Below are 27,493 nucleotides of genomic sequence, written 5' to 3' on the forward strand. Positions count from 1 at the left end.
GTTGGAGTGCATCTATGGGGTGATAGGGGTGAAGGCAGGGTATTGGGGTGCATGTATGGGGTGATAGGGGTGCAGGCAGGGTGTTGGGGTGCATGTATTGGATGATAGGGGTGCAGGCAGGGTGTTGGGGTGCATGTATGGGGTGATAGGGGTGCAGGCAGGGTGTTGGGGTGCATGTATTGGATGATAGGGGTGCAGGCAGGGTGTTGGGGTGCATGTATAGGGGTGATAGGGGTGCAGGCAGGGTGTTGGGGTGCATGTATGGGGTGATAGGGGGTGCAGGCAGGGTGTTGGAGTGCATCTATGGGGTGATAGGGGTGAAGGCAGGGTATTGGGGTGCATGTATGGGGTGATAGGGGTGCAGGCAGGGTGTTGGGGTGCATGTATTGGATGATAGGGGTGCAGGCAGGGTGTTGGGGTGCATGTATGGGGTGATAGGGGTGCAGGCAGGGTGTTGGGGTGCATGTATTGGATGATAGGGGTGCAGGCAGGGTGTTGGGGTGCATGTATGGGGTGATAGGGGTGCAGGCAGGGTGTTGGGGTGCATGTATTGGATGATAGGGGTGCAGGCAGGGTGTTGGGGTGCATGTATAGGGGTGAAGGCAGGGTGTTGGGGTGCATGTATTGGATGATAGGGGTGCAGGCAGGGTGTTGGGGTGCATGTATTGGGTGATAGGGGTGCAGGCAGGGTGTTGGGGTGCATGTATGGGGTGATAGGGGTGCAGGCAGGGTGTTGGGGTGCATGTATGGGTTGATAGGGGTGCAGGCAGGGTGTTGGGGTGCATGTATGGGGTGATAGGGGTGCAGGCAGGGTGTTGGGATGCATGTATTGGGTGATAGGGGTGCAGGCAGGGTGTTGGGGTGCATGTATGGGGTGATAGGGGTGCAGGCAGGGTGTTGGGGTGCATCTATGGGTTGATAGGGGTGCAGGCAGGGTGTTGGGGTGCATGTATGGGGTGATAGGGGTGCAGACAGTGTGTTGGGGTGCATGTATTAGATGATAGGGGTGCAGGCAGGGTGTTGGGGTGCATCTATGGGGTGATAGGGGTGCAGGCAGGGTGTTGGGGTGCATGTATGGGGTGATAGGGGTGCAGGCAGGGTGTTGGGGTGCATGTATGGGGTGATAGGGGTGCAGGCAGGGTGTTGGGGTGCATGTATGGGTTGATAGGGGTGCAGGCAGGGTGTTGGGGTGCATGTATGGGGTGATAGGGGTGCAGGCAGGGTGTTGGGGTGCATGTATTAGATGATAGGGGTGCAGGCAGGGTGTTGGGGTGCATGTATTGGGTGATAGGGGTGCAGGCAGGGTGTTGGGGTGCATGTATTGGATGATAGGGGTGCAGGCAGGGTGTTGGGGTGCATGTATGGGGTGATAGGGGTGCAGGCAGGGTGTTGGGGTGCATGTATTGGATGATAGGGGTGCAGGCAGGGTGTTGGGGTGCATGTATAGGGGTGAAGGCAGGGTGTTGGGGTGCATGTATTGGATGATAGGGGTGCAGGCAGGGTGTTGGGGTGCATGTATTGGGTGATAGGGGTGCAGGCAGGGTGTTGGGGTGCATGTATGGGGTGATAGGGGTGCAGGCAGGGTGTTGGGGTGCATGTATGGGTTGATAGGGGTGCAGGCAGGGTGTTGGGGTGCATGTATGGGGTGATAGGGGTGCAGGCAGGGTGTTGGGATGCATGTATTGGGTGATAGGGGTGCAGGCAGGGTGTTGGGGTGCATGTATGGGGTGATAGGGGTGCAGGCAGGGTGTTGGGGTGCATCTATGGGTTGATAGGGGTGCAGGCAGGGTGTTGGGGTGCATGTATGGGGTGATAGGGGTGCAGACAGTGTGTTGGGGTGCATGTATTAGATGATAGGGGTGCAGGCAGGGTGTTGGGGTGCATCTATGGGGTGATAGGGGTGCAGGCAGGGTGTTGGGGTGCATCTATGGGTTGATAGGGGTGCAGGCAGGGTGTTGGGGTGCATGTATGGGGTGATAGGGGTGCAGGCAGGGTGTTGGGGTGCATGTATGGGTTGATAGGGGTGCAGGCAGGGTGTTGGGGTGCATGTATGGGGTGATAGGGGTGCAGGCAGGGTGTTGGGGTGCATGTATTAGATGATAGGGGTGCAGGCAGGGTGTTGGGGTGCATGTATGGGGTAATAGGGGTGCAGGCAGGGTGTTGGGGTGCATGTATGGGGTGATAGGGGTGCAGGCAGGGTGTTGGGGTGCATGTATGGGATAATAGGGGTGCAGGCAGGGTGTTGGGGTGCATGTATTAGATGATAGGGGTGCAGGCAGGGTGTTGGGGTGCATGTATTGGGTGATAGGGGTGCAGGCAGGGAGTGGTGTGGAAGAACACAAGCCTGTGTATAGGGTGTTGGGGTGCAGTTACAGGGGTACATGCATGTCGGGGTGCAGCTAGGGGTAGTATAGGGGGTGCAGGCTCAGGGCAATAATCAGCAGAACACTGGGCACCATGACGTCACTTGGCGTCCGGCCTCTTAACCCTTCCCCTGCCGGAGAGCGGCCTAGGTGCTCTGTCCGGCACGCAGGGGGTTAATCGGGCCCCGGCGGGGACTCACCTGGCTGCGGGCTGACCGGACATCGGTGGGGGCAGAAGACACGGGGGAGGGGCCACAGCGCCGCTGCTCGGGGAGGCGGGGGGGGAGACGGAACTGCCCTACACTGAGTACGGCATCCCGGGCGGACCACACTGCCTGAGATCGCGATCCTGGGAGAGGAGAGTGTATTATAGTACAGTGTCAGTATAGAGTGTATATATAGTACAGTATAAAGTGTATACAGTACAGTATATAGACTGTGTGTATATAGTACAGTATAGAGTGTATATAGTACAATATATAGTGTGTGTGTGTATATAGTACAGTATGTAGTGTATATATAGTAAAATATAGAGTGTGTATAGTACACAGTATAATAGAGTGTGTGTATATAGTACAGTATAGTGTATATAGTGTGTGTCTATAGTACAGTATAGTGTATATAGTGTGTGTCTATAGTACAGTATAGTGTATATAGTGTGTGTCTATAGTACAGTATAGTGTATAGAGTGTATAGTACAGTATATAGTGTGTGTGTATATAGTACAGTATAGAGTATATATAGTATAGTGTGTGTATAGTATAGAGTATATAGTATAGTGTGTCTATATAATACAATATAGAGTGTATATAGTACAGTATAACAGTATAGTGTATATAGTACAGTATATAGTGTGTGTGTATATAGTACAGTATATAGTGTGTGTGTGTGTGTATATAGTACAGTATAGAGTGTGTGTGTGTATATAGTACAGTATATAGTGTGTGTGTGTGTATAGTACAGTATAGGGTGTATATAGTACAGTATAGAGTGTGTGTATATAGTACAGTATATAGTGTGTGTGTGTGTGTGTATATAGTACAGTATATAGTGTGTGTGCGTGTATATAGTACAGTATATAGTGTGTGTATATAGTACAATATAGTACAGTATAGAGTGTGTGTATATAGTACAGTATATATTGTGTGTGTATATAGTACAGTATAGAGTGTGTGTGTGTATATAGTACAGTATATAGTATGTGTGTGTATATAGTACAGTATAGTGTATATAGTAGAGTGTATAGTACAGTATATAGTGTGTGTGTATATAGTACAGTATAGAGTGTGTGTGTATAGTACAGTATATAGTGTGTGTGTGTGTGTGTGTGTGTATAGTACAGTATATAGTGTGTGTGTATAGTACAGTATAGAGTGTGTGTGTGTGTGTGTGTGTGTGTGTGTAGTACAGTATAGAGTGTGTGTGTGTGTGTGTGTATAGTACAGTATATAGTGTGTGTGTATAGTACAGTATAGAGTGTGTGTCTGTGTGTGTATAGTACAGTATAGAGTGTGTGTGTGTATAGTACAGTATAGAGTGTGTGTGTGTATAGTACAGTATATAGTGTGTGTGTGTATAGTACAGTATATAGTGTGTGTATATAGTACAGATAGCGAAGCCCGGCAGAAAGCACCGGAGAGCGGGAGAAGAAAGCGGAGAGTTGGAAGAAGACCCCCGAAGTCGTGTTTTTGTCGTGTGTTTTTTTTTTCTTGACACTTTCCCCCCCAGGTGAAGGGGGCTCCCAGATTCCGATAAGCCCCCCGCCCACAGACCCCGACAACCAACAGCCAGGGTTGTCAGGAAGGGGCCCTTGTCCTCATCAACATGGGGGCATGGTGCTTTGGGCCGCATGCCCATGTTGAGGGCATGCGGCCTGGTACGGCTCAGGAGGGGGGGGGGGCTCACTCGTCCCCACCCCCTTTCCTGACCGGCCGGGTTGGTGCTCGGATAAGGGTCTGGTATGGATCTTGGGGGGGACCCCACACCGTTTTTTCGGCGTGGGGATTCCCCTTAAAATCCATACCAGACCTATGGGCCCGGTATGCTTTTTTTTTTTTTAAATTGGCGTGGAGTTCCCCTTCATGCACAAGTCGTGTACAAGTCGCATGCCAAAGTCGGATCTGTTAATATGGAAAAAGTAGTGCAGGAACTACTTTGAAGTCGGCACGACTTAAAGTCGTGCCAATATGAATGGTAGTCATTGAAAATCATGGAGAATGACTTCATGCCATCCAAAATCGCGGTACAAGTCGTATTAGTGTGAAAGGGGACTAAATAGGAGTGAGTACACACCAGCCATCATATAAAGTGCCTCTGATTAAACCGATATAAAGTTCAGCTGTTCTAGTAGGTCTTTCCTGACATTTTCTTAGTCGCATCCTACAGCAAAAGCCATGGTCCGCAGAGTGCTTCCAAAAATTTAATTTTTGCATGTGTGCGCTATAATCTGTTTTGTACTGTTTTTGGTCTTATAGCAGCACCATCTTAGATGTATAGCATTTTTAGGGTGTGCCCCCCAAGTATGTTTTTGTATTACCAAAAACTGGACATCCCTCCAAAATTGCTGAAAAGACGAGAAGAAAACTGGTCAGGGGGGCTGCCAAAAGGCCTAAAGCAACATTAACCCCCCTTCCCCACCAGCCGCCGCAGTTATACTGCGGCAGAATGGCTCCCCTGGGCGAGCCATCGTAGCTGTACGTCGCCTCTTTAACCACTTCAGCCCCGGACCATTTCCTTGGCCAAAGACCAGAGCACTTTTTGCGATTCGCCACTGCGTCGCTTTAACTGACAATTGCGCGGTCGTGCGACGTGGCTCCCAAACAAAATTGACGTCCTTTTTTCCCACAAATAGAGCTTTCTTTTGGAGGTATTTGATCACCTCTGCGTTTTTTGTTTTTTGCGCTATAAACAAAAATACCACGACAATTTAGAAAAAAATCAATATTTTTTGCTATAATATTCCAAATCACTAAGCGAGGAAGTCGGAGAAAGCTATGGCGGCTGCATATTTCTCTCAGGACAGGTTTTCTTTAAGCGCGCGGATGCAGCAAGACCGTAATAATAAAAGGTAATCGCGGTCCGCGCGTCAGCTCCAGCCGCTGTTTATAAATAAGTGAATGTCATCGGAGACGCAGTGTCAGAGTACTCGGCTCCTTTGTTAATAGATAGCAGGGTCTCCTCCTGTGTGGCCGGCGGATCTATAGAACGTTATGGATCGCCATTGTGCGCCTGGTGGTGCCTTTTCATTATTAAACAAAGAACGCGCCGAGCTCCCAAACCTGTATGGCCACATTTTTGGAGGAACGCAGGCATGCCTGATATATTGGCTTCAGCTGGGGATTATTGTCCTTACATCGCTCTTCCGAGTGTCAACATGTTGTGTTATTCCTGCTTTAGGCATGTAATGCGTTGTGAAGTGTACCTGTCGCAGAGTCATTTAGCAACACATTAAAAAGAGAAACAAAGACGTGCAATGGGTAATAACGCAAATAAAACAAAACAAATTGCAGTCGTTAACTGAAATCTGATTGATCATTATAGATCGCTTTGCTGCATTTACAGTGCTTTGAAAAAGTAAAAGTATTCATACCCCTTGACATTTTGTCATGTTACAACGAAAAACATAAATGGATTTTATTGGGATTTTATGTGATAGACCAACACAAAGTGAGAAAAAACGATGTGGTCCAAGGCACCATAGGTAAATGGCCTCCATCCCAAATTTGAACAGAAAAAAGAGAGTTTGGTCAGCGGGACTTTAACCACTTAAGACCCGGACCTTTAGGCAGCTAAAGGACCTGGCCAGTTTTTGCGATTTGGCACTGCGTCGCTTTAACTGTCAATTGCGCGGTCGTGCGACGTGGCTCCCAAACAAAATTGGCGTCCTTTTTTTCCCACAAATGGAGCTTTCTTTTGGTGGTATTTGATCACCTCTGCAGTTTTTATTTTGAAAAAAATGCAATATTTTTTACTTTTTTGCTATCATAAATCCTCAGTTTAGGCCGATACGTATTCTTCTACCTATTTTTTGTAAAAAAAATTGCAATAAGCGTTTATCGATTGGTTTGCGCAAAATTTATAGCGTTTACAAAATAGGAGATAGTTTTATTGCATTTTTATAAAAAAAAAAATTTTTACTACTAATGGCGGCGATCAGCGTTTTTTTTCGTGACTGCGACATTATGGCGGACACTTCGGACAATTTAAAAAAAATTTGGGACCATTGTCATTTTCACAGCAAAATATGCATTGAAAATGCATTGTTTACTGTGAAAATGACAATTGCAGTTTGGGAGTTAACCACAAGGGGGCGCTGAAGGGGTTAAGTGTGACCTCATTTGTGTTTCTAACTGTAGGGGGGTGTGGCTGTAGGTGTGACGTCATCGATTGTGTCCCCCTATAAAAGGGAACACACCATCAATGACGGCGCCACAGTGAAGAACGGGGAAGCTGTGTTCTTCAGGTCCGGGGACCGATCGTGGGACTCCAGCGGCGATTGGGTCCGCGGGGTCCCACGGTCACGGAGATTCGGACCGGGTCGCAGGCGCGCGCCCACGGCTGGGCACTTACTTCAGCTCCGGGGACCGATCGTGGGACTCCAGCGGCGATTGGGTCCGCGGGGTCCCGCGGTCACGGAGATTCGGACTGGGTCGCAGGCGCGCGCCCACGGCTGGGCACTTAAAGAGGACGTACCTGTACGTGCTTGTGCCCAGCTGTGCCATTTTGCCAACGTATATGTGCAGGAGGCGGTCCTTAAGCGGTTAAATGAGGCCAATCACCATGCGGAGTAAGCATATAAGGTATACAGTATTGCTTAATTAGGTTCCAACACAAAAGGGGGGAGTTAGTTGAGGACTTGCAATGAGAGGTGTATAACAAAGAGCAGTCTTAGCAAAGAGAATTTTATTATGCCTTGTGATATAATATAAAGCATACTGAATGACAAAAATTGCATCCACAAAATCGCATAAACATGCTACAAATTACATATGCATAATAACACCATGGTACTTGGCATATCGTGGAGTAAGGACAAGTCCTGCACAACATGAACCACTGGAGGGGCTTGATAGTATGATGAGAATCTAGGAGTAAAACAGTATAAAAAACATAAAATCATCTGTATGAACATCATGCATCTATGTATGCCCGACGCGTTTCGTTGGGATATACCAACTCTTCAGGGACGAATGCAATGGTGAATGGTCTACCTATAGGAGTCTCGGTGTCTGCCAATTGTCTTTGCATCCACTGAAGGGTGTCCTGACCCTAACCCTCTCTCCCACAGTTCTGTTTAAGAGACAATAAATCTCTTTGCATCCAAAAAGTGTCTGGCGCCCACCTGTTCATCTTGTATTATACCCACCATGCCTTGTAACCCACTCTACACAGAAGTATGTCAGCTGTCCTTAAAGCGCAGTTCCACCCAAAATTGAAACTTCCACTCATCTGATTGGCACCTTTCGGGTGAGGGGGGGACAGGATACCTGTCTTTGACAGGTATCCTTTCCCACGTCCGGGCCGCGGCCGTGACGTCACCACGGGGCTCCCTCCTCCTCGCCCCGGCCGCTGGGCCAGTAGGAGAGAGGAGCGGGCCTTGCGCATGGGCAGTAGGGTTCCCGGTGTGATGCCGAAATGCTACACTGCCAGGTCCCCTTAGCCGCAATGTCGCCGGCAGCACCCGACAGCTGATGGGAAGATCCGCTGCAGGCCTCTGAAGCCCACATTTCCCTTTTTTTTTTTTTCTTGTAGCAAAACAGAGGGGGAAAAGCCTAAGAAAAGAAAAGAAATGCAGCCACCACATCTAAACTGCAAAATAATACACTTTTGGTTTTGAGTTTAATACCACTTTAGGAATTCATTTGTTGATATCATAGGGCCGGATTCAGATAGCCTTTACGCCGGCGTATCTATTGATACGCCGCGTAAGTGCTACGAAGCGCCGGCGTATCTTCTTTCTGTATTCAGAAAGCTAGATACGCCAGAATTTCCCTAAGATCCGACCGGCGTAAGTGTCTTACACAGTCGTATCTTAGGCTGCATATTTACGCTGGCCGCTAGGTGGCGCTTCCGAATATTTATGCGATGAATATGCTAATTAGGTAGATATGCCGATTCAGAAACGTACGTCCGCCCGGCGCATTTTTTTACGTTAGGAGTTTTCCGGCGTAAAGTTACCCCTGCTATATGAGGGGTATCCTATGTTAAGTATGGACGTCGTTCCCGCGTCGAGTTTTGAAAAGTTTACATCGTTTGCGTAAGTCGTTCGCGAATAGGGCTGTACGTAAGTTACGTTCACGTCTAAAGCAATGACGATTTGCGGCGTAATTTCGAGCATTGTGCACTGGGATTTTTTCACGAACGGCGCAATACGTCAAATACGTGGGGTCACAGTGAATTTTAACATAAAACACGCCCACATCATCCACATTTGAATTAGGCGGGCTTTCACCGGACCACAGACGCTACGCCGCCGTAACTAAGGGCGCAAGTTCTTTCTGAATACGGAACTTGCGCCCTAATTTAAGGCGGCGTACCGTATCTGAGATACGTTACGCCACGCGGATAGATACACCAATGTATCTGAATCCGGCCCATAGACTTTAGCCACTTGATGATCAATAATAATGATGTCACCCAACGTTAGCGATGATTTCTACCTCTGCTTCTTTCGCAGTACCCGCCTCGTCCGGCCACCCAGGAGTATCAGTGTGTCACGCAGACAGCAGTATATCATGACTATTTCAGTAACTGTATCTGCGCAGTGGACACCTGATCCCGCCAACAGCTCCTCTTCTCCTGGGATGTCACCAGGATACCGGGACGCTCTTTCCTCTGTTCGCTGGCTGTCATTTGGGGTAACAAAGGAGTCTTCTACCTGTGATCTCCTTGGTTGGCGGATACAGAGATACGGGTAAATTATTATGCGTCTGATGGGAGCCGGAGGATTGTCTGCTATTGGTGGCACAGAGGACTGACAGCGAACATCACTAGAACAGCTAGCAGGCCGCTGTGGTATGGCCACTCAGAATGACAAAGGTAAGTCCCTGTGACATGTCACCTAAAAGGACACCTGTCATGAGAAACGCAGAGGCTACTGTTGCAAATGCTAGTTGCCTGGCTCTTATGTCTACAAGTTAACCACTTGACCGCCAGGCACGTAAACCCACTTAAAGCGGGAGTTCACCCATTTCTAAAAAAATTTTTTTTCTTCCCCTAGATTCCTGCTCGTTCGGTCTAGGGGAATCGGCTATTTGTATTAAAATATGAGCAGTACTTACCGTTTTCGAGATGCATCTTCTCCGTCGCTTCCGGGTATGGGTCTTCGGGAGCGGGCGTTCCTTCTTGATTGACAGTCTTCCGAGAGGCTTCCGACGGTCGCATCCATCGCGTCACTCGTAGCCGAAAGAAGCCGAACGTCGGTGCGGCTCTATACTGCGCCTGCGCACCGACGTTCGGCTTCTTTCGGAAAATCGTGACGCGATGGATGCGACCGTCGGAAGCCTCTCGGAAACCTGTCAATCAAGAAGGAACGCCCATTCCCGAAGCCCATACCCGGAAGCGACGGAGAGGATGCGTCTCGTAAACGGGTAAGTACTGCACCTATTTTTAAATAAATAGCCGATTCCCCTAGTAATAACGAGCAGGAAGCTAAGGGGGAAAAGTGCCCTCTAAGGGTGAACCCCCGCTTTAATAACCAGACCAATGTTCAGCTTTCGGCGCTCTCACAATTTGAATGACAATTACTCTGTCATACAACACTGTACCCAAATGAAATATTTGGTCCTTTTTATCACACAAATAGAGCTTTCTTTTGGTGGTATTTAATCACCGTTGGGTTTTTTATTTTTTGCGCTATAAGAGAAAAAAGACAGAAAATTCTGTAAAAAAAATGAATTTTTCTTTGTTTCTGTTATAAAATTGAGCAAATTATTATTTTTTCTTCATTCTTTTGCATAATGTGAAAGATGAAGTTACACCGAGTAAATAGATACCCAACATGTCACCCTTCAAAATTGCACACGCTCGTGGAATGGCGCCAAACTTCGATACTTAAAAATCCCCATAGGTGACATTTTAAATATTTTTACTGGTTATATGTTTATAGTTACAGAGGAGGTCTAGGGCCAAAATTATTGCTCTCGCTCTAACGTTTGCAGCGATATCTCACATGTGTGGCTTGAACACCGTTTTCATATGTGGGCGGGACTTACGTGTGCGTTCGCTTTTGCATGCGAGCACACGAGGACAGGGGCGCTTTAAAAAATATATATATTTTATTGTTCACTTTACTTTATTTTAGTTTGACACGTTTTTCCACAAAAAATATAACGTTTTGATCACTTTTAGGGCCCTTTCACACGTACGGACCGTATGTCCGCATTTTCATCCATCCGTTTGCGGATGAAAACGGGACATACATGGGTCCCTATGTGACTACGGGTATCAGCGGATGAATATCCGCTGACACCCGTAATTTGTCCGCCTCCGCAAAGATCCGCATTTGCAGACGGAAGAAATCCTATTTTTCTTCCGTCTGCCAGATCGGATGAACACGGACATACGGTCCGTGTTCGTCCGATCCCCCATAGGGGAGAGCGGAGGAAACACAGGGCGGTCCCTGCACAGTGTGCGGGGACCGCCCTGTCAGCTGCCAGCTCAGCGGGGATTTTACGGAGGATCCCCGCTGAGCTTTGCGGACACACGGAGCGGTTCATTACTGATCCGCTCCGTGTGAAAGGGCCCTTATTCCTATTACAGGGAATGTAAACATCCCTTGTATTAGGAATATGGCATGGCAGGTCCTCTTTACAGGCTGGGAGTATTGTGGGGTATTGCAGAGTATTGAGGGGTATTGCAGAGTATTGAGGGGTATTGCAGGGTATTGTGGGGTATTGCAGAGTAGTGCGGGGTATTGCAGAGTATTGTGGGGTATTGCAGAGTATTGTGAGGTATTGCGGGGTATTGCAGAGTAGTGCGGGGTATTGCAGAGTATTGAGGGGTATTGCAGAGTATTGCGGGGTATTGCAGAGTATTGTGTGGTATTGCGGGGTATTGCAGGGTAATGCGGGGTATTGCAGGGTAATGCGGGGTATTGTGGGGTATTGCAGAGTATTGTGGGGTATTGCAGAGTAGTGTGGGATATTGCAGAGTAGTGTGGGATATTGCAGAGTAGTGTGGGATATTGCAGAGTAGTGTGGGGTATTGCAGAGTAGTGTGGGGTATTGCAGAGTATTGTGAGGTATTGCAGGGTAATGCGGGGTATTGTGGGGTATTGCAGAGTATTGTGGGGTATTGCAGAGTAGTGTGGGGTATTGCAGAGTAGTGTGGGGTATTGCAGAGTAGTGTGGGGTATTGCAGAGTAGTGCGGGGTATTGCAGAGTATTGTGGGGTATTGCAGAGTATTGCACAGTATGAGTATGGAGCAGAGTATTGTTAGTATGGGGCAGGGATGGCTGAGCAGGGATGGATGGCTGGATCTGTGACTGCATTTGTCACAGATCCAGCCACAGCACTCGTGCTGCATCCGCTCTCTCCCCCCCTCTCACACTCGAGAGAGTGTTCTGTTCGGTACAGAGAGGGGAGTGAGGAACCGGCGTCATCACATGACGCCGGTTTGTTTACAAGTGATCGCTCCGTCATTGGACGGAGCGATCACGTGGTAAACCGCCGATATCAGCGGCGATTTACCGTGATCCATGATGCGCCGGGTTCTCCGGACCAGGCGGTCTCGGACAATCCCGTGTGCGCGCCCCAGGGGCGCGCACCCAGAGCGTCCTCCCAGAGTTAAGGAACCGCCTTGTAGACATCTTTCGTCTATAAGGCGGTGATTACGTGGTTAATGAGCTGCAGCCAACATATTGTAACAGGTACTTACATAGCACTGTTAATTAATGCAGCGCTTGACATATACACTCACTGGCCACTTTATTAGGTACACCTTGCTAGTACCGGGTTGGACCCTTTTGAATTCAGAACTGCTTTCATCCTTCATGGCAGAGATTCAACAAGGTGTTGGAAACGTTCCTCAGAGATTTTGTTCCATAGTGACATGATAGCATCACGCAGTTGCTACAGATTTGTCGGCTGCACATCCATAATGCGAATCTCCCATTCCACCACACCCCAAAGGTGCTCTATTGGATTGAGATCTGGTGACTGTGGAGGCCATTGGAGTACAGGGACCTCATTGTCATGTTCAAGAAACCAGTGGTGAGATGATTGGAGCTTTGTGACATGATCGGTGCATTATCCTGCTGGAAGGAGCCCTCAGAAGATGGGGACACTGTAGTCATAAAGGGATGGACATGGTCAGCAACAATACTCAGGTGTTTAACCACTTCAATACCAGGCACTTTCAACCCCCAATTCTCAGCTTTAAAGCGGAGTTCCACCTAAAAATGGAACTTCCGCTTAACCCACTCCTCGCCCCCTTACATGCCACATTTGGGGCAATTTTTTTGGGGGGGGAGTGGGGGCTTCAGGAGAAGGGGACTTCCTGTCCCACTTCCTCCTTCCGCCGAGGGGCTGGAAAGACGATTAGCTTAATCGCCTTTTCACAGCCCCTCCCTGTAGGCGAGCGCCTGTTCTGACGGCGCCACTCGCGCATGCGCAGTGCCGCTCGCACATGCGCAGTGGGTGCCCGGCCGTGAAGCCGAAAGCTGTCACTGCCGGGGTGCCCACACTAGGAATGAAGATGCCGGCCGGCGAGGGGGGGCGAGGAGCGGAGCCCCGGCCGGCACGTCGCTGGAGCCGTGGAGCAGGTAAGTGTCTGTTTATTAAAAGCTGTGAAGGATGCTTCAGTTTAAATTCTCCCTGCTAAGTAATATTGTGTGTGGGTTAAGTGTAACAGGCTTTTGAAATGTTAATGACCCTTCCTCAGCCAGTACTATTTCAAAGGGTAATTGTGTGTGTGAAGGAGCCCTGTGGTTACTGATTACTGTGATTAGATAAGTGGCTCATGTTAATTATTCGGATTGCTTCATTGTGGTAATTATCCCTTCTATGTGCGGGGCCAAGCCGTCTAGATAATGTATTCTGTACAACTAGTAATTACCTACACTGATGTCATTATCTAAAGAAAATGTGTTTTGTGTGTGAGAAGGGGGTGGAGATTTCATTGTTCCTTGATTGAGGATTTAGCTTGAAAACTGTATATATACCAGCAGCAAGCTGCCATTAAAGTGTGTTGTTCCAGCAGTAAGCACTGACTCGTGTGGCTTATTATGGCGATTCCAGGATGGGATGTTCTTGTATGGGGAGAAAGGAATCTTTGACGGGGATATCCTTCTAATACCATCACAAAAGCCAGCAGCTACACTTTTTGTAGCTGCTGACTTTTAATAAACTTAAAAAAAGGCTGGAACTCCCCTTTAAGCGCTCTCGCACTTTCGATGACAATTGCGCGGCCCTGCAACACTGTACCCAAATCATTTGTGCCCAAACAAAATTGGCGTCCTTTTATTCCCCACAAATAGAGCTTTCTTTTGGTGGTATTTGATCACCTCTGCGATTTTTTTTTTTGCGCAACAACTAAAAAAAGACTGAAAATTTTGAAAAAAAATTACGTTTTTATTTTTTTCTGTTAATTTTTTTGTAAATAAGTAAATTTTCTCTTTCAATTACGGGCACTGATATGGCGGCACTGATGGACATCGATGAGGTAGTACTGATGGGCACAGATGAGGTGGCACTGATTGGCGGTGCTAGTATGCGGCACTGATGGGCACTCATAGGCGGCACTGATGGGCACTCATAGGTGGCACTGATGGGCACTCAAAGGCGGCACTGATGGGCACTTATGGGCGGCACTAATGGGCACTGATGGGCAGCACTGATGGGCACTCATGGGCGGCACTGGGCACTCATAGACGGCACAGATGGGCACTCATGGGCGGCACTTATGGGTGGCACGGATGGATACTCGTAGGTGGCACAGATTGGCACTGATAGGTGGGCACTGGGCATGGATGGGCACTGTGGGGTGGCACTGATGGACACTGTGGGGTGGCACTGATGGACACTGTGGGGCAGCACTGATTTATCCATGTTGCCAGTCAGTGCCCATTTGTGGGCACTGATTGGCATCTTTTTTATTTTTTACTGCTTTTTTTTTTTTTCCTCTGACTTTTATTTTTTGCCCCCCTTTTTTTTTTTGACCTTCCCTGGTGGTCCAGTTTTGGCTTCCCTGGTGGTCCAGTGTGGCGATCCGAGGGGGGGCTGCGCTGATAAACAATCAGCGCGAACCCCCCCTGTCAGGAGAGCCGCCGATCGGCCCTCCTCTACTCGCGTCTGTCAGACGCTAGTGAGGAAGAGCCATCAACGGCTCTTCCTGTTTACATCGTGATCAGCCGTGATTGGACACGGCTGATCACGTGGTAAAGAGCTTCCGCCGGAGGCTCTTTACCGAGATCGGAGATGCAGGGTGTCAGACTGACAAGCCGCATCACCGATCGCCGCGCTGCGCGCCCCCACGGGCGCACGCGTCATGAAATCCTGCAGGACGTCAGTCAGGATTTCAGAACCACTTCCCGGACGTAAATCCCCTATGGACCGGGCGGGAAGTGGTTAAAGCAGTGCGTGCCATCTTGTTTGTAATTCTTTCCTTTGTTAGATCATCTACATTTGGATGGTGGCGCCATCTTGTGTTCTATATGCATTAGGTTATCTAAGACCTGAATTAAGAGGAGCAGCAATTATGATCCTGGAGAGATTTATTATTATCTTTTATCTGGACTTGCATAACTACTGTTTTAACCACTTCAGCGCTGGAAGAATTTACCCCCTTCCTGACCAGAGCACTTTTTGCGATACGGCACTGCGCCGCTTTAACTGATAATTGCGCGGTCGTGCGACGTTGCACCCAAACAAAATTAACGCCCTTTTTTCCCCACAAATAGACCTTTCTTTTGGTGGTATTTGATCACCTCTGCGTTTTTTTTTTTTTTTTTTTTGCGCTATAAACAAAAAAGAGCGACAATTTGGAAAAAAAAGCAATATTTTTTACTTTTTGCTATAATAAATATCCCGAAAAAATATATTTATATAAAAAAAAAATTTCCTTAGTTTAGGCTGATATGTATTTTACATATTTTTGGTAAAAAAAAACACAATAAGCGTATATTGATTGGTTTGCGCAAAATATTTGCTGTATAATTATATATATATTTATTTATTTATAGGTATCAAAACGAATCTCTGTATTTGACATTTTTCCAGAAAGCAACAGAGATCAGGTGAGTTAAAAAAGGACTCTCAGTATGATTTTTATTTTACAGGTTTGTTCCCTATGCTGTTTTTTGCGTTTCCATGAGTTCTCTAACTCTAGTTATGATGCCTGACCTCCTCCCCTCTGCTCCTACCACTGCCGATCTGCCAACAGCTGTGAAGGAGATGGCTGATTTGTAGCTGAAGCTTGTCTGGGCTCTGAGCTCTTTCCTGAGACAAGCAACAGCAAGAGGAATGCAGAGACACGCCCCCCTCATACTGCATTCCTCTTGCCGTTGCATGTCCCAGAATTGTATTCAGAGTCCAGACAAGCTACAGGTATTAATCAGCCATCTACTTCATAGCTGTTGTTATATCAGGGAGAGTAACTACAGGGGTCGCAGGCATCACAATTGCGACTCAGCCCCATCTTACAGGGGTCTGTGTGGCCCCCCTGTACACCTGGATAGGAGGAGTGTCAAGAGTGGCATATAGAGGAACCGATCCCCTCCTTTTTCCTCCTGCAGCTGCTGATGGCCTGCTTCTCCTCCTCTCCCTCCTGCAGGCATTCAGCGGCTGCAGGAGGAAAACCAAGGGGATCGTTTACTCTATATGCTGCCCCCGCCAACCATCCTACACTGCTTTCTCTTCTTTCTTCTGTTCCCGGGCCCCTGTGTACTCTCCTGGCCCCCTCTCGTCCCCCTGCAGCTCTGACGGCTTCCCCTCCCCCCTCCCCTCTCACGCCAGCTGCTGTGGGGGACATGTCAGGATGAAGAGCAAGGAAGGGGCAGGTAAATGTCATACCTTTTCTGAATGCATTATTCAGTAATCAGTACTGATCACTGTCCATTCACAGTAAACTGTGTTTACTATGCTTCAGTTTGTGAATGAATGGGAATCTCTGTACGAGGGTTTTCCTGTCCATTCATTCCGTACTGCTGAGGCATCAGAGATTGAGATTGAGGGCTGTGTCCTCAATCTCCTTTCTTTGTCTCAAAGGTGAAACATCAGAGGTCTGACCAAAGCCAAAGCCCCCCCAACGGGGCTCCTAAAAAAATTGTAATCAATAGTAAAAAATACAATTGTAAAAAAAAAAATGATTAAATAAATAAAATGGTAAAAAAATCATAAAGACTAAAATAACAAGAATAAAAAACTACTGACACCAGTGGCGGATCAAGCAGGGCACTTTTAACCCCCGCTATCGGCTGAAAAAGTGTTTAAAACCACCTGCAGAGTGCCGCTGCAGCAGCGGTAAAGCCGCGGTGCCCATTCATTTCAATGGGCAGGAGTGGTATACACATTGCTCCTTCACCACTCCAAAGATGCGGCTAGCAGAACTTTTTTTTTACTGTCCTGCTAGGAATGTAAACATCCCTTGTAATAGGAAAGGTGTGTGACAGGTCCTCTTTATGGAGAGATTGGGGTCAATAAGACCCATCTCTCCTCCAGGCTGGAAAGCATGAGATCGTGAAAAAAATTTCACCGATCACATGCTTACTAGCCGCAATCGTGGCTTTGTTTACTTCCGGGTACCCCGTGCCCGGGCCTCCGACGGTCATAGAGATGACTGGTGACCATCTGGAATAAAGACCTTTACATATCTGAAGAGGAAAAAGGATAAAGTAACAAAAAAAAAAAAACATGAGGGAAAAGAATTCCTTAAAATTCCTTAAAAAAAAGCCAGGAAGAGAAAAGAAGAGAGAGAGAAAGAAAAAAAAAAGGGGGACACTGATAGGGGAGGGAGAGTCGGAGTTGAAGGGGAAATGTACCAAGGTAAAGGTGAGTTTACTATACCATCATCCCGAGAAGTGAGGGCACCCCTAAGGCCCCCCTCTCCTCTCTTTTTCAAATACTCTCAGGAGCAAAGAGGGAACTCCCTTCCTCTGAGAATGTATTCCATTGGCCCCAAGTTTCTAAATATGTCTCCTTTCGATTTTGAGCCGATAGTAACAAATCCTCCATCCTATTAACCTCTTCAATTTGTGTGACCCATGTAAGAATTGTGGGAGGGCTCGTATATCTCCACTGCCGTACGATACGCGATCTAGCAGCGTTGATAAAATAGCGCTAAATTTATTTACTAGGGCCGGGATTCAGAAACAACTTACGACGGCGTATCTCCGCAAACACAAGTATGTTTGAGACATGTAACAAAAATAAAGCTGGATCTTTTGGGAGGTTATATTCAGTAAATTTCTGTACTATCCACCAAATCTCCCTCCAGAAGTACTCCAGTTTTGGGCAGGACCAAAGAACGTGGGGCCAAATCTTCAAAGGAGATACGCAGGCGGAACTGCTGTTCAGCCTGCGTATCCCTGTGCCTATCTTTGGAAACGATCCTCAGAAGGATTTTTCCAAAGATAGTCAGAAGATCCGACATCTGTAATAGACTTACACTGTCGGATCTTAGGATGCAGTACCGCATCCGCCGCTGGGGGCATTTTGAGTCGAAATGCCGCTTTGCGTATGCAAATGAGTACTTAAGCAGATCCACAAAGCTTTTTAGCTTTGTGTTTTCTGCGTAAGTTACGTTTTGCATACGTAAAATTAGGGATGCTTTTACAAGGCCTAAACTGTTTAGACCTTGTAAAAACAAACCTTTTTTTCGATCGCCGCGTTTTTTTTAAAATTTTTAATTTTTTTTCCCGGCCCGTATTTTTTTTTTTCCGACGCAACTTTATTGTCCCGTCGCGATCCACAAAGGCCGGCGTAAAGTACGTTTGCACGATGCACGTCGGGAAAAATGACGTCACACGCATGCGCCGAATGTCCGGCGCGGGAGCGCGCCTCATTTGAATAGGAATCGCCCCCTCGAGCAGACGACCGCCTTGCGACGGAGGCACTTAGGTTACACGGCGTGTAATTTCTAGGTAAGTGCTTTGTGGATCGGGCACTTAGGTAGAAATTTAACGCCTGTGTAACTTAACTGCTGAAAGTTAAGTTAGGCAGCTTTTTTGAGAATTTGGCCCGTGGAGTAGAGTCCCTCTTTCCTCCTGACACCTCCAACATTAGTCCGGGATCCCCAGGCATAAGTCCCTGCTGGAGAGATCCTTAAAGTGGATTAACAGACTTCCAGATAAAAACCTGTCTGCATAAAAAGTCCTTTCCTCTCTATGAGGTGATCCACAGTATAAAAAGTGAGAAATCCACCCCTTCCCCACATAACACATCCTGGTAATATACAATGAACTGTGGATCACCTCATATTATGATAAACATAACATACCATATGATAAACATGTCCAAGCTAGATATGTAAATAACCTGTCACTCAAAGCAAGGAGAGAGGAAAGGACTTTTAATTTAGACAGGGTTTTATCTGGAAGTCTGTCAATTTTCACTGAACAATAAAAGAGGATTGCTTAGAGCTGTATTAAAGGGGTGTTCCAGCCTTTTTTTAAGTTTATTAAAAGTCAGCAGCCGATTGGACAGGCGCTCGCCTACAGGGAGGGGCTGCAATAAGGCGATTAAGCTATTCGCCATACCAGCCCCTTGGCGGAAGGAGGAAGTGGGACAGGAAGTGCCACTCCTCCTGACCCCCCCACTACCCCCCCAAAAAAATGACATGCCAAATGTGGCATGTAAGGGGGGAAGGAGTGGATTAAGCGGAAGTTCCATTTTTAGGTGGAACTCCGCTTTAACTGTGTGGCAAGACTGGGCACAGATGATAGAAAATCTTATACTCTACATTGTGACATTAAAAAAAAAAAAAAAACATTTTTGGGTTTACATTCACTTTAACCACTTCCATACCGGGCAGTTATACACACTTCCATACCAGGCCTATTCTGGCACTTCTCTCCTACATGTACAAATCATAATTTTTTTGCTAGAAAATTACGCAGAACCCCCAAACATTATATATGTTTTTTTAGCAGACACCCTAGGGAATAAAACGACGGTCATTGAAACCTTTTATCTTGCACGGTATTTGCGCAATAATTTTTCAAACGCCTTTTTTTGGGAAAAAAATTGTTTCATGAATTAAAAAAATTTAAAAACAGTAAAGTTAGCCCAATTTTTTTGTAAAATATGAAATATGATGTTACACCGAGTAAATAGATACCTAACATGTCACGCTTTAAAATTGCGCACACTCATGGAATGGCGCCAAACTTCGGTACTTAAAAATCTCCATAGGCAACGATTTGAAATTTTTTACAGGTTACCAGTTTAGATTTACAGAGGAGATCTAGTGCTAGAATTGTTGCTGGCACTCTAACGCACGCGGCGATACCTCACATATGTCGTTTAAACGGCGTTTACATATGTCGGCGGGACTTGCGTGTGCGTTCGCTTCTGCGCGCAAGCTACCGGGGACAGGGGCGTTAAAAAAATTAATTTTTATTTCTTTTTTTTTTATATATATTTATTTCTTTTTTTACACTTTTTTTTTTAATTTTTTTTTTTTTTTTATCACTTTTATTCCTATTACAAGGAATGTAAACATCCCTTGTAATAGGAATGTGTGTGACAGGTACTCTTTATGGAGAGATGCGGGGTCAATAAGACCCCACATCTCTCCTCCAGGCTGGAAAGCATGAAATCGGTGAAAAAAAATTCACCGATCTCATGCTTGCTGTTGCTTAGCAGCCGCAATCGCGGCTTTGTTTACTTACGGGACCCGGGCGTGACGTCATCACATCGCGCCCGGGTCCTCCGACGGTCATAGAGATGACTGGTGACCATCTGGTCACCAGTCATCTCTATGCTTCTTGCGAGCGCCGGACGATTCGTTCTCCAGGCCCCCGATGGCACGGGAGAGCCCGGAGAAGCACCGGATGGCGGCGGGAGGGGGGGGATGTCCCCTCCCGCCGCCTGTAAGAACGATCTAGCGGCGGAACCGCCGCTATGATCGTTCTTACGTTGTGCAGAATCGCCGGCAGTTTAGAAGGATATCTGAATGATGCCTCTAGCTGCAGGCATCATTCAGATATCCACCCGGAAAGCCCAGGACGTCACATGACGTCCACTCTGAACGGCAGAAGTTCTTTGTGGACGTCATTTTACTATGGGCCGGTAGGGAAGTGGTTAATAGATAGGCTCCCGTGGGATGGTGTTGATTGGAGGTTACATCCTCGGCTGGCGTGGACCTTCTTTCCTTTCCCATGCGGTCCCCGAGCTCGGCCTTCCTCCCCTGATTTTTATGCTGACAGCATGGCGATCAAAACCGACAGACCCAAAGTTTAACCCTTCCCTAGCCTTAGCAGTTTATACTCTCTAGCTTCAACAATACTACCTATAGGCACCTGGCTATAAGCTTTAGGCCACTTTCACACCGACGGCTGTTCTGCCGCAGTTAAAAGCATGTTTATTTTCTGCTGGAATTCAAGACTCCAGGCACAGCGATCAGTTGCATTTGTACAGTGCTATTAGCTGTGGTTGCGTTTTTGCCACGGCACAATATTGAACGGGGATCCGACTTGGATCCCTGCCAATACCAAGCACTGGCCCAGATTCACATACCTCGGCGCATCTTTATGCGGGCGTAGCGTATCGAATATACTCTACGCCGACGCTGCTTAGAGCGGCGAGCACAGTATTCACAAAGGAAATGCTCCCAACGTTTAGCCGGCGTAACGTAAATTGCGCCGTCCCGTGGACACTTTCCAATGCGCATGCTCAGAATCACGTCAGAACGAACGCCTAAGATACGTCGAATCACTGCCTACGACGTGAACGTAACCTACGCCCAGCCCTATTCACGTACTACGTAAACAACATAAAATACGACAGCTGTGTTCCCTGGTGCAGCCATTTGCATTGATGCTGCTGACTTATACCTGCTTTATGAGGCATAACTTTACGCCGGACGTACGACTTACGCAAACCGTGTATATTACTGCGACGGGCGCAAGTACGTTCGTGAATCGGCGTATCTCAGTCATTTGCATATTCGAAGCGTAAATCAATGGGAGCGCCCTTTGAGGCCAGCGTAAATATGCGCCCACGATACGACGGCGTAGGAAACTTACGTCGGTCGGATGAAGCCTAATTTCAGGCGTATCTTGTTTCAAAGTCAGGCGCATAGATACGACAGCGCATCTGTGCACTTACGCGGCATATCTCGAGATACGTCGGCGTAAGTGCTACATGAATCCGGGTCACTGTGTATGGTATGAATCTTGAGGGGGAACTCCACGGCAAATTTAAAATAAAAAAACGGCATGGGTTCCCCCTCCAAGAGCATACCAGGCCCTTGGGTCTGCTATGGATTTTAAGGGTAACCCCCGTACACTGAAAAAAGGGCGTAGGCCCCCTCCCCCAAAATCCATACCAGACCCTTATCTGAGCACGCAGCCCGGCCGGTCAGGAAAGGATGAGCGAGCGTCTCCCCCCTCCTTAACCGTACCAGGCCACATGCCCTCAACATGGGGGGGGGGGGTAGGTGTTTTGGGGCACCCCCCCACCCCAAAGCACCCTGTCCCCATGTTGATGAGGACAGGGCCTCTTCCCGACAACCCTGGCCAGTGGTTGTCGGGTTCTGCGGGTGGGGATCTTATCGGAATCCGAGAGCCCCCTTTTAAAGAAGGATTTCATTAAAACAAGCAACTGTGAAGACATCGAACACTTTTATCAGGACTATGTAACGTAGAAGTGTATGATGTGCAGGAACCATCAACGGCAACCCACCATTGTAGACAACAAATGTCCTGCAATGACCTGCTTGGCTCTGAATCTGTACCGATTTTATATCTGTTCTCTGGTCAGCAAACTGTAAATAAGCAATATAAACCATATAAAAGGCAGAAAAATAAAATGATCTCTGTTATGGAAATGTTTGTTCGGAGCGCAGAAACTTCTTATCTCACATTCCCATCAGTGACAATAAAACAAGAGGGAATGTAGTAAAATCGGGTGACCCCACCCTGGAGTGGCATTTCAGTGTTGGGTGCAGTCAAGTGTTTTATTTTCAAAATATTCGATCTGTATGTACATTAAATCTGCCCAAAGATTTGAGAGGGTGGCTTGCCTGTCAGACATGACCTGACCACCCTCAGGTGCCTGCATTTAGACAATTACAACGGGTGCAACTGGAGGAGAGAGGACCTCCGGCCCCGACGTAACTGCTGTTGGAGATACATCGGCCCAGATTCAGATACATTTTCGTATCTTTCGGCGGGCGTAGCATATCTCAGATACACTACGCCGCCGTAACTCAGGGCGCAAGTTCCGTATTCAGAAAGAACTAGCGCCCTAAGTTACAGCGGCGTAGTGTAAATGTGTCGGCGTAAGCACGCCTAATTCAAATGTGGCTGGTAGTGGGCGTGTTTTATGTTAAACTATCATGACCTCACGTAAATGATGCTCAGTATCACGTCGAATTTTCAAATTAAATTACGCCCGCTCAATGTCTAGACGACGTGAACGTAACTTACGTCCAGCCCCATTCACGGACGACTTAAGCAAACGACGTAAAATCCGACGCTGTTCGTACTTTTCCGACGACCATACCTAACATGACTTACCCCTGCTTTATGAGGGGTAACTTTACGCCGGGAAAAGCCTTACGTAAACGACGTAAAAAAATGCACCGGGCGGACGTACGTTTCTGAACCGGCGTATATACCTAATTTGCATATTCAACGCGTAAATATACGGAAGCGCCACCTAGAGGCCAGCGTAAATATGCAACTAAGATACGACGGCGTAAGAGGCTTACGCCGGTCAGATCTTAGCAAAATTCCGGCGTATCTTGTTTTCTGAATACAGAAAAAAGATACGCCGGGGCATCATAGAAGTTACGCGGCGTATAAATAGATACGCCAGTGTAACTTCTTTCTGAATCTGGGTCAACAACTTCAGCTTATCCTATTGACTGCAGTTCACAAACAGGACACTAGATGTCGCTAATGCTCAGCGATATGTTATGCATTTCTATAATGTGTTGTATTTCCTGTACATTGTGCTGTACTTGTTGGGGCGTGGCAAGGGGTGTGTCCTATGCCTGCATACTTTTGTTGATAGATGTCCCTCATTCCCATCTCAGAAAGTTGGGAGGTGTGGGTTGTGTCTTGTGACAGTCAGACAACTGTTGAACCTCACTCTTCTTGACTTGACTCCAATGTGGCCAGTTGACTCCTGCGCGTGGGAGCCGCCAGTCACGGCACGATCTCCTTTAGAAACGGCACGATTGCAGTTTCTAAAGGTTTCTAAACGTGGACATCGGCGCCCATCTCTCTTTTGTAAATATTTTCTAAACCGTGTAGGTTAAGGAGATATTTCTTGCACCTACAGGTAAGCCTTAATCTAGGCTTACCTGTATGTAAAAGTGGTTGTAAAGGGTTTACAACCACTTTAATATAGGCTTACATGTAGCATAGTGAAAAAATATTTTGGCCCAGATTCACAAAGGGCTTATGACGGCGCAACGCAATGTACACCGTCATAAGTCCTAATCTGGGCCGTTGTATCTATGCGACTAATTCTTAGAATCAGTTACGCATAGATAAGCATTAGATCCGACAGGCGTAAGGCTCTTACGCTGTGGGATCTTAAATGCAATTATTTTTTTGCCGCTAGGTGTCGCCGACGTCGTTTTCCCCGTCGAGTATGCAAAATACGCGAATTCCCGAACGTACGCGCGGTCGACGCAGTGAAGTTACGACGTTTATGTTAGATTTGCGACGCGTAAAGTTGCCCCTGCTATATGAGGGGCAGCCAATGTTAAGTATGGCCGTCGTTCCCGCGTCGAAATTCAAAAAATTACGTTGTTTGCGTAAGTCGTCCGTGAATAGGGCTGGACGCCACTTACGTTCACGCCGAAACCAATGACGTCCTTGCGACGTCATTTAGCCCAATGCACGTCGGGAAATTTTAGGGACGCCGCATGCGCATTAGGTTCGGCGCGGGAACGCGCCTAATTTAAATGCTATACGCCCCCTACCCGCCTAATTTGAATTAGGCGGGCTTGCGCCGGGGGATTTACGCTACGCCGCCGCAACTTTACAGGCAAGTGCTTTGTGAATCAAGCACTTGCCCGTAAAACTTGCGGCAACGTAACGTAAATGAGATACGTTACGCCGCCGCAGAGATGCGGCGATCTACGAGAATCTGCCCCTTTGTACTTTGTCTTTATCCAGCGCTAAACCTTTTATCTGATTTCTGAATTGATGCATTTGTAAATTCCAAAAGCTAATATAAAGGAATAGTAATGGTAAAAAAAAAGCACTTGCGGGTATAACAGATCTTGTTTTTTTTTGTACAATTCCCCTTTAAGGGGGCGTGGCAAGGGGTGTGTCCTATGCCTGCATACTTTTGCTGATAGGTGTCCCTCATTCTGATCTCAAAAAGTTGGGAGGTGTGCTGTCACACCCTTCCTAATGAGTTTGCGGGCTCTGGCTGTATGAGTGGCTGGAGCCATGATGACATCACTCCCATGCATGCATGTGGGAGCCCTCAGCTCCAGCACAGTATGCCGTCTTTTCAGAGTGCATGCGCCGGTGACGTAAAACACAGGCACAACAGCCAATTACAGCGCCCCTTAGGTGTGAACCTAGCCTAACACAGGAACAAGCAGGGTCTGGTCACAGGAGCTGATGACCACTCAGCAAGAGCCCTTGAGCCTTGCAGTACTTTAAATAGGCCACTAGGCGCCAGAAGTCCAATTAACATGCATGCTAATGAGGCTGCTCAGGCGCCTAAGCGTAAAAACCCTGACATGCATAATTATGGCCCTAATTCTGCATACAGCTCTGCTGGCTGTTTTGGGCGAATGCACAGTTCTTCTGGCAGGAACATGACCTGACAGTCTTAATGGGCAGGAGGGGTCATAGACTTTTTAAAAGAGACCAAATCTGGGGAAATGTGCATGTATTGCTGAGATATACTGAATTTTTTTTTTTATGTTGCCCAGACATACATTTTAAGTAGCCACAAAGAATTAAATTTTTTTTTTTTTTAATTACCCATACCGTGGCAGGTCTTCTTCCTCGTCCAATCCCGCGGTGTCTTCTGGGGAACTGTGTGTATCCCAGAAAGTAGCCGCCCATTCACAAAAGTGCCGCGCGACTCGCACATGCGAGGTAGGAAACGGGCAGTGAAGCCTCAAGGCTCCACTGCCTGTTTCCCTCAGTAAGGATGGAGGCATCGGGAGCTGCCAGGATCGAGTGATCGGCCTCGGGGGGGCCGACATCGCAGACGCCTAGGACAGGTAAGTGTCATTATTAAAAGTCAGCAGCTACAGTGTCTGTAGCTGCTGACTTTAAAAAAAAATTGTGGGTGGAACCTCGCTTTAACTAAGATCAAGTTTGCAAACCTTACCTTTACCTGGATCAACTGTGGGTATGGAGTTGGGTGTATGGGATTGTACTGTGTTTTTTATTTTGTTTGTTTATTTTATTTTTTTTTGTGGTTGAACTGGATGGACTTGTGTCTTTTTTCAACCTGACTAACTATGTAACTATGTATGTAACTTTAATGGTCTAATTTCTATCTTCTATGTCGTTGTTGATTTTCCAGAATGGGAATAATCCAAGCGGAAGTGGAGAGGAAAATGTGGGGGAAGGCTGCGCCACACTGCCAGTGGATGAAGCTGGTGTGATCATCTCAACCGCTACCGAACGGCGAAATCAGAGTAAGGAGACTATGGGGTGACATAGGAGACGGTCTTATTAGAGCTGATACTTATGGACCTTTAAAGCTGAACTCCAAACACAAAAATGTTCCTGTTGCGGTGTCATCTGATCCCATCTGATCAAAGTTTCTAACTCTCTCCCATGCTATTAAAAAAAAAGATATATGTGTGTGGCCACACACATGTTCTGTGAAGGAGGTGTGGCTACACACAGGTGCTGTGGAGGAGACGTGGCTACACACAGGTGCTGGGGAGGAGGTGTGGCTACATACAGGTGGTGGGAGGAGGCATGGCTACACACAGGTGCTGGGAATGAGGTGTGGCTACACACATGTGCTGTGAAGGAGGTGTGGCTACACACATGTGCTGTGAAGGAGGTGCGGCTACATACAGGTGCTGGGGAGAAGGTGTGCCAACACACAGGTGCTGGGGAGGAGGTGTGCCAACACAAGGTGCTGGGGAGGAGGTGTGGCTACACACATGTGCTGTTGAGGAGGTGTGGCAACACACAGGTGCTGGGGAGGAGGTGTGGCTACACACAGGCACTGAAGAGGAGGTGTGGCTACACACATGTGCTGTGAAGGAGGTGCGGCTACATACAGGTGCTGGGGAGAAGGTGTGCCAACACACAGGTGCTGGGGAGGAGGTGTGCCAACACAAGGTGCTGGGGAGGAGGTGTGGCTACACACATGTGCTGTTGAGGAGGTGTGGCAACACACAGGTGCTGGGGAGGAGGTGTGGCTACACACAGGCACTGAAGAGGAGGTGTGGCTACACACAGGTGCTGAAGAGGAAGTGTGGCTACACACAGGCACTGAGGAGGAGGTGTGGCTACACACAGGCACTGAGGAGGTGTGGCTACACACAGGCACTGAGGAGGAGGTGTGGTTACACATAGGTGTCGGTGAGGAGGTGTGGCTTCACACAGGTGCTGAGGAGGTGTGGCTACACACAGGTGCTGAGAAGGAAGTGTGGCTACACACAGGTGCTGAGGAGGAGGCGTGGCTACACACAGGTGCTGAGGAGGAGGCGTGGCTACACACAGGTGCTGAGGAGGAGGCGTGGCTACACACAGGCACTGAGGAGGATGTGTGACTACACACAGGCACTGAGGAGGTGTGGCTACACACAGGTGCTGGGGAGGAGGCGTGACTACACACAGATGCTGGGGAGGATGTGTGGCTACACACTGGCGCTGAGGAGGTGTGGCTACACACAGGTGCTGAGGAGGAGGCGTGACTACACACAGTTGCTAAGGAGGAGGTGTGGCTACACACAGGTGCTGAGTATGAGGCATAGCTACACACAGGTGCTAAGGAGGAGGCGTGGCTACACACAGGTGCTG

At 47.7% G+C, this 27,493-nt stretch overlaps 2 protein-coding genes across 3 annotated transcripts in view; one reads left to right on the plus strand and one right to left on the minus strand.

The window, feature by feature from the left end:
• Positions 1–2,695, minus strand: part of LOC120916403 (zinc finger protein 585A-like) — a 34,129-nt gene extending 31,434 nt beyond the window's left edge. The window contains exon 1 of the mRNA XM_040327359.1: positions 2,564–2,695. The gene's annotated coding sequence lies outside the window, so the exon portion shown is untranslated. The remainder of the gene's footprint in view (positions 1–2,563) is intronic.
• Positions 2,696–8,903: 6,208 nt separating this feature from the next.
• The window catches only part of LOC120916404 (transmembrane protease serine 3-like), a 57,131-nt gene continuing 38,541 nt past the window's right edge, over positions 8,904–27,493 (plus strand). For both annotated transcript variants that reach the window (XM_040327360.1, XM_040327361.1), the window contains exons 1-3: positions 8,904–9,401; positions 15,545–15,598; positions 26,034–26,148. In XM_040327360.1, the coding sequence (XP_040183294.1) occupies positions 9,393–9,401; positions 15,545–15,598; positions 26,034–26,148 (178 nt within the window). In that variant the 5' untranslated portion in view covers positions 8,904–9,392. The remainder of the gene's footprint in view (positions 9,402–15,544; positions 15,599–26,033; positions 26,149–27,493) is intronic.

Source organism: Rana temporaria, chromosome 10 (assembly GCF_905171775.1).
Source record: "Rana temporaria chromosome 10, aRanTem1.1, whole genome shotgun sequence".
Lineage (NCBI taxonomy): Eukaryota > Metazoa > Chordata > Amphibia > Anura > Ranidae > Rana > Rana temporaria.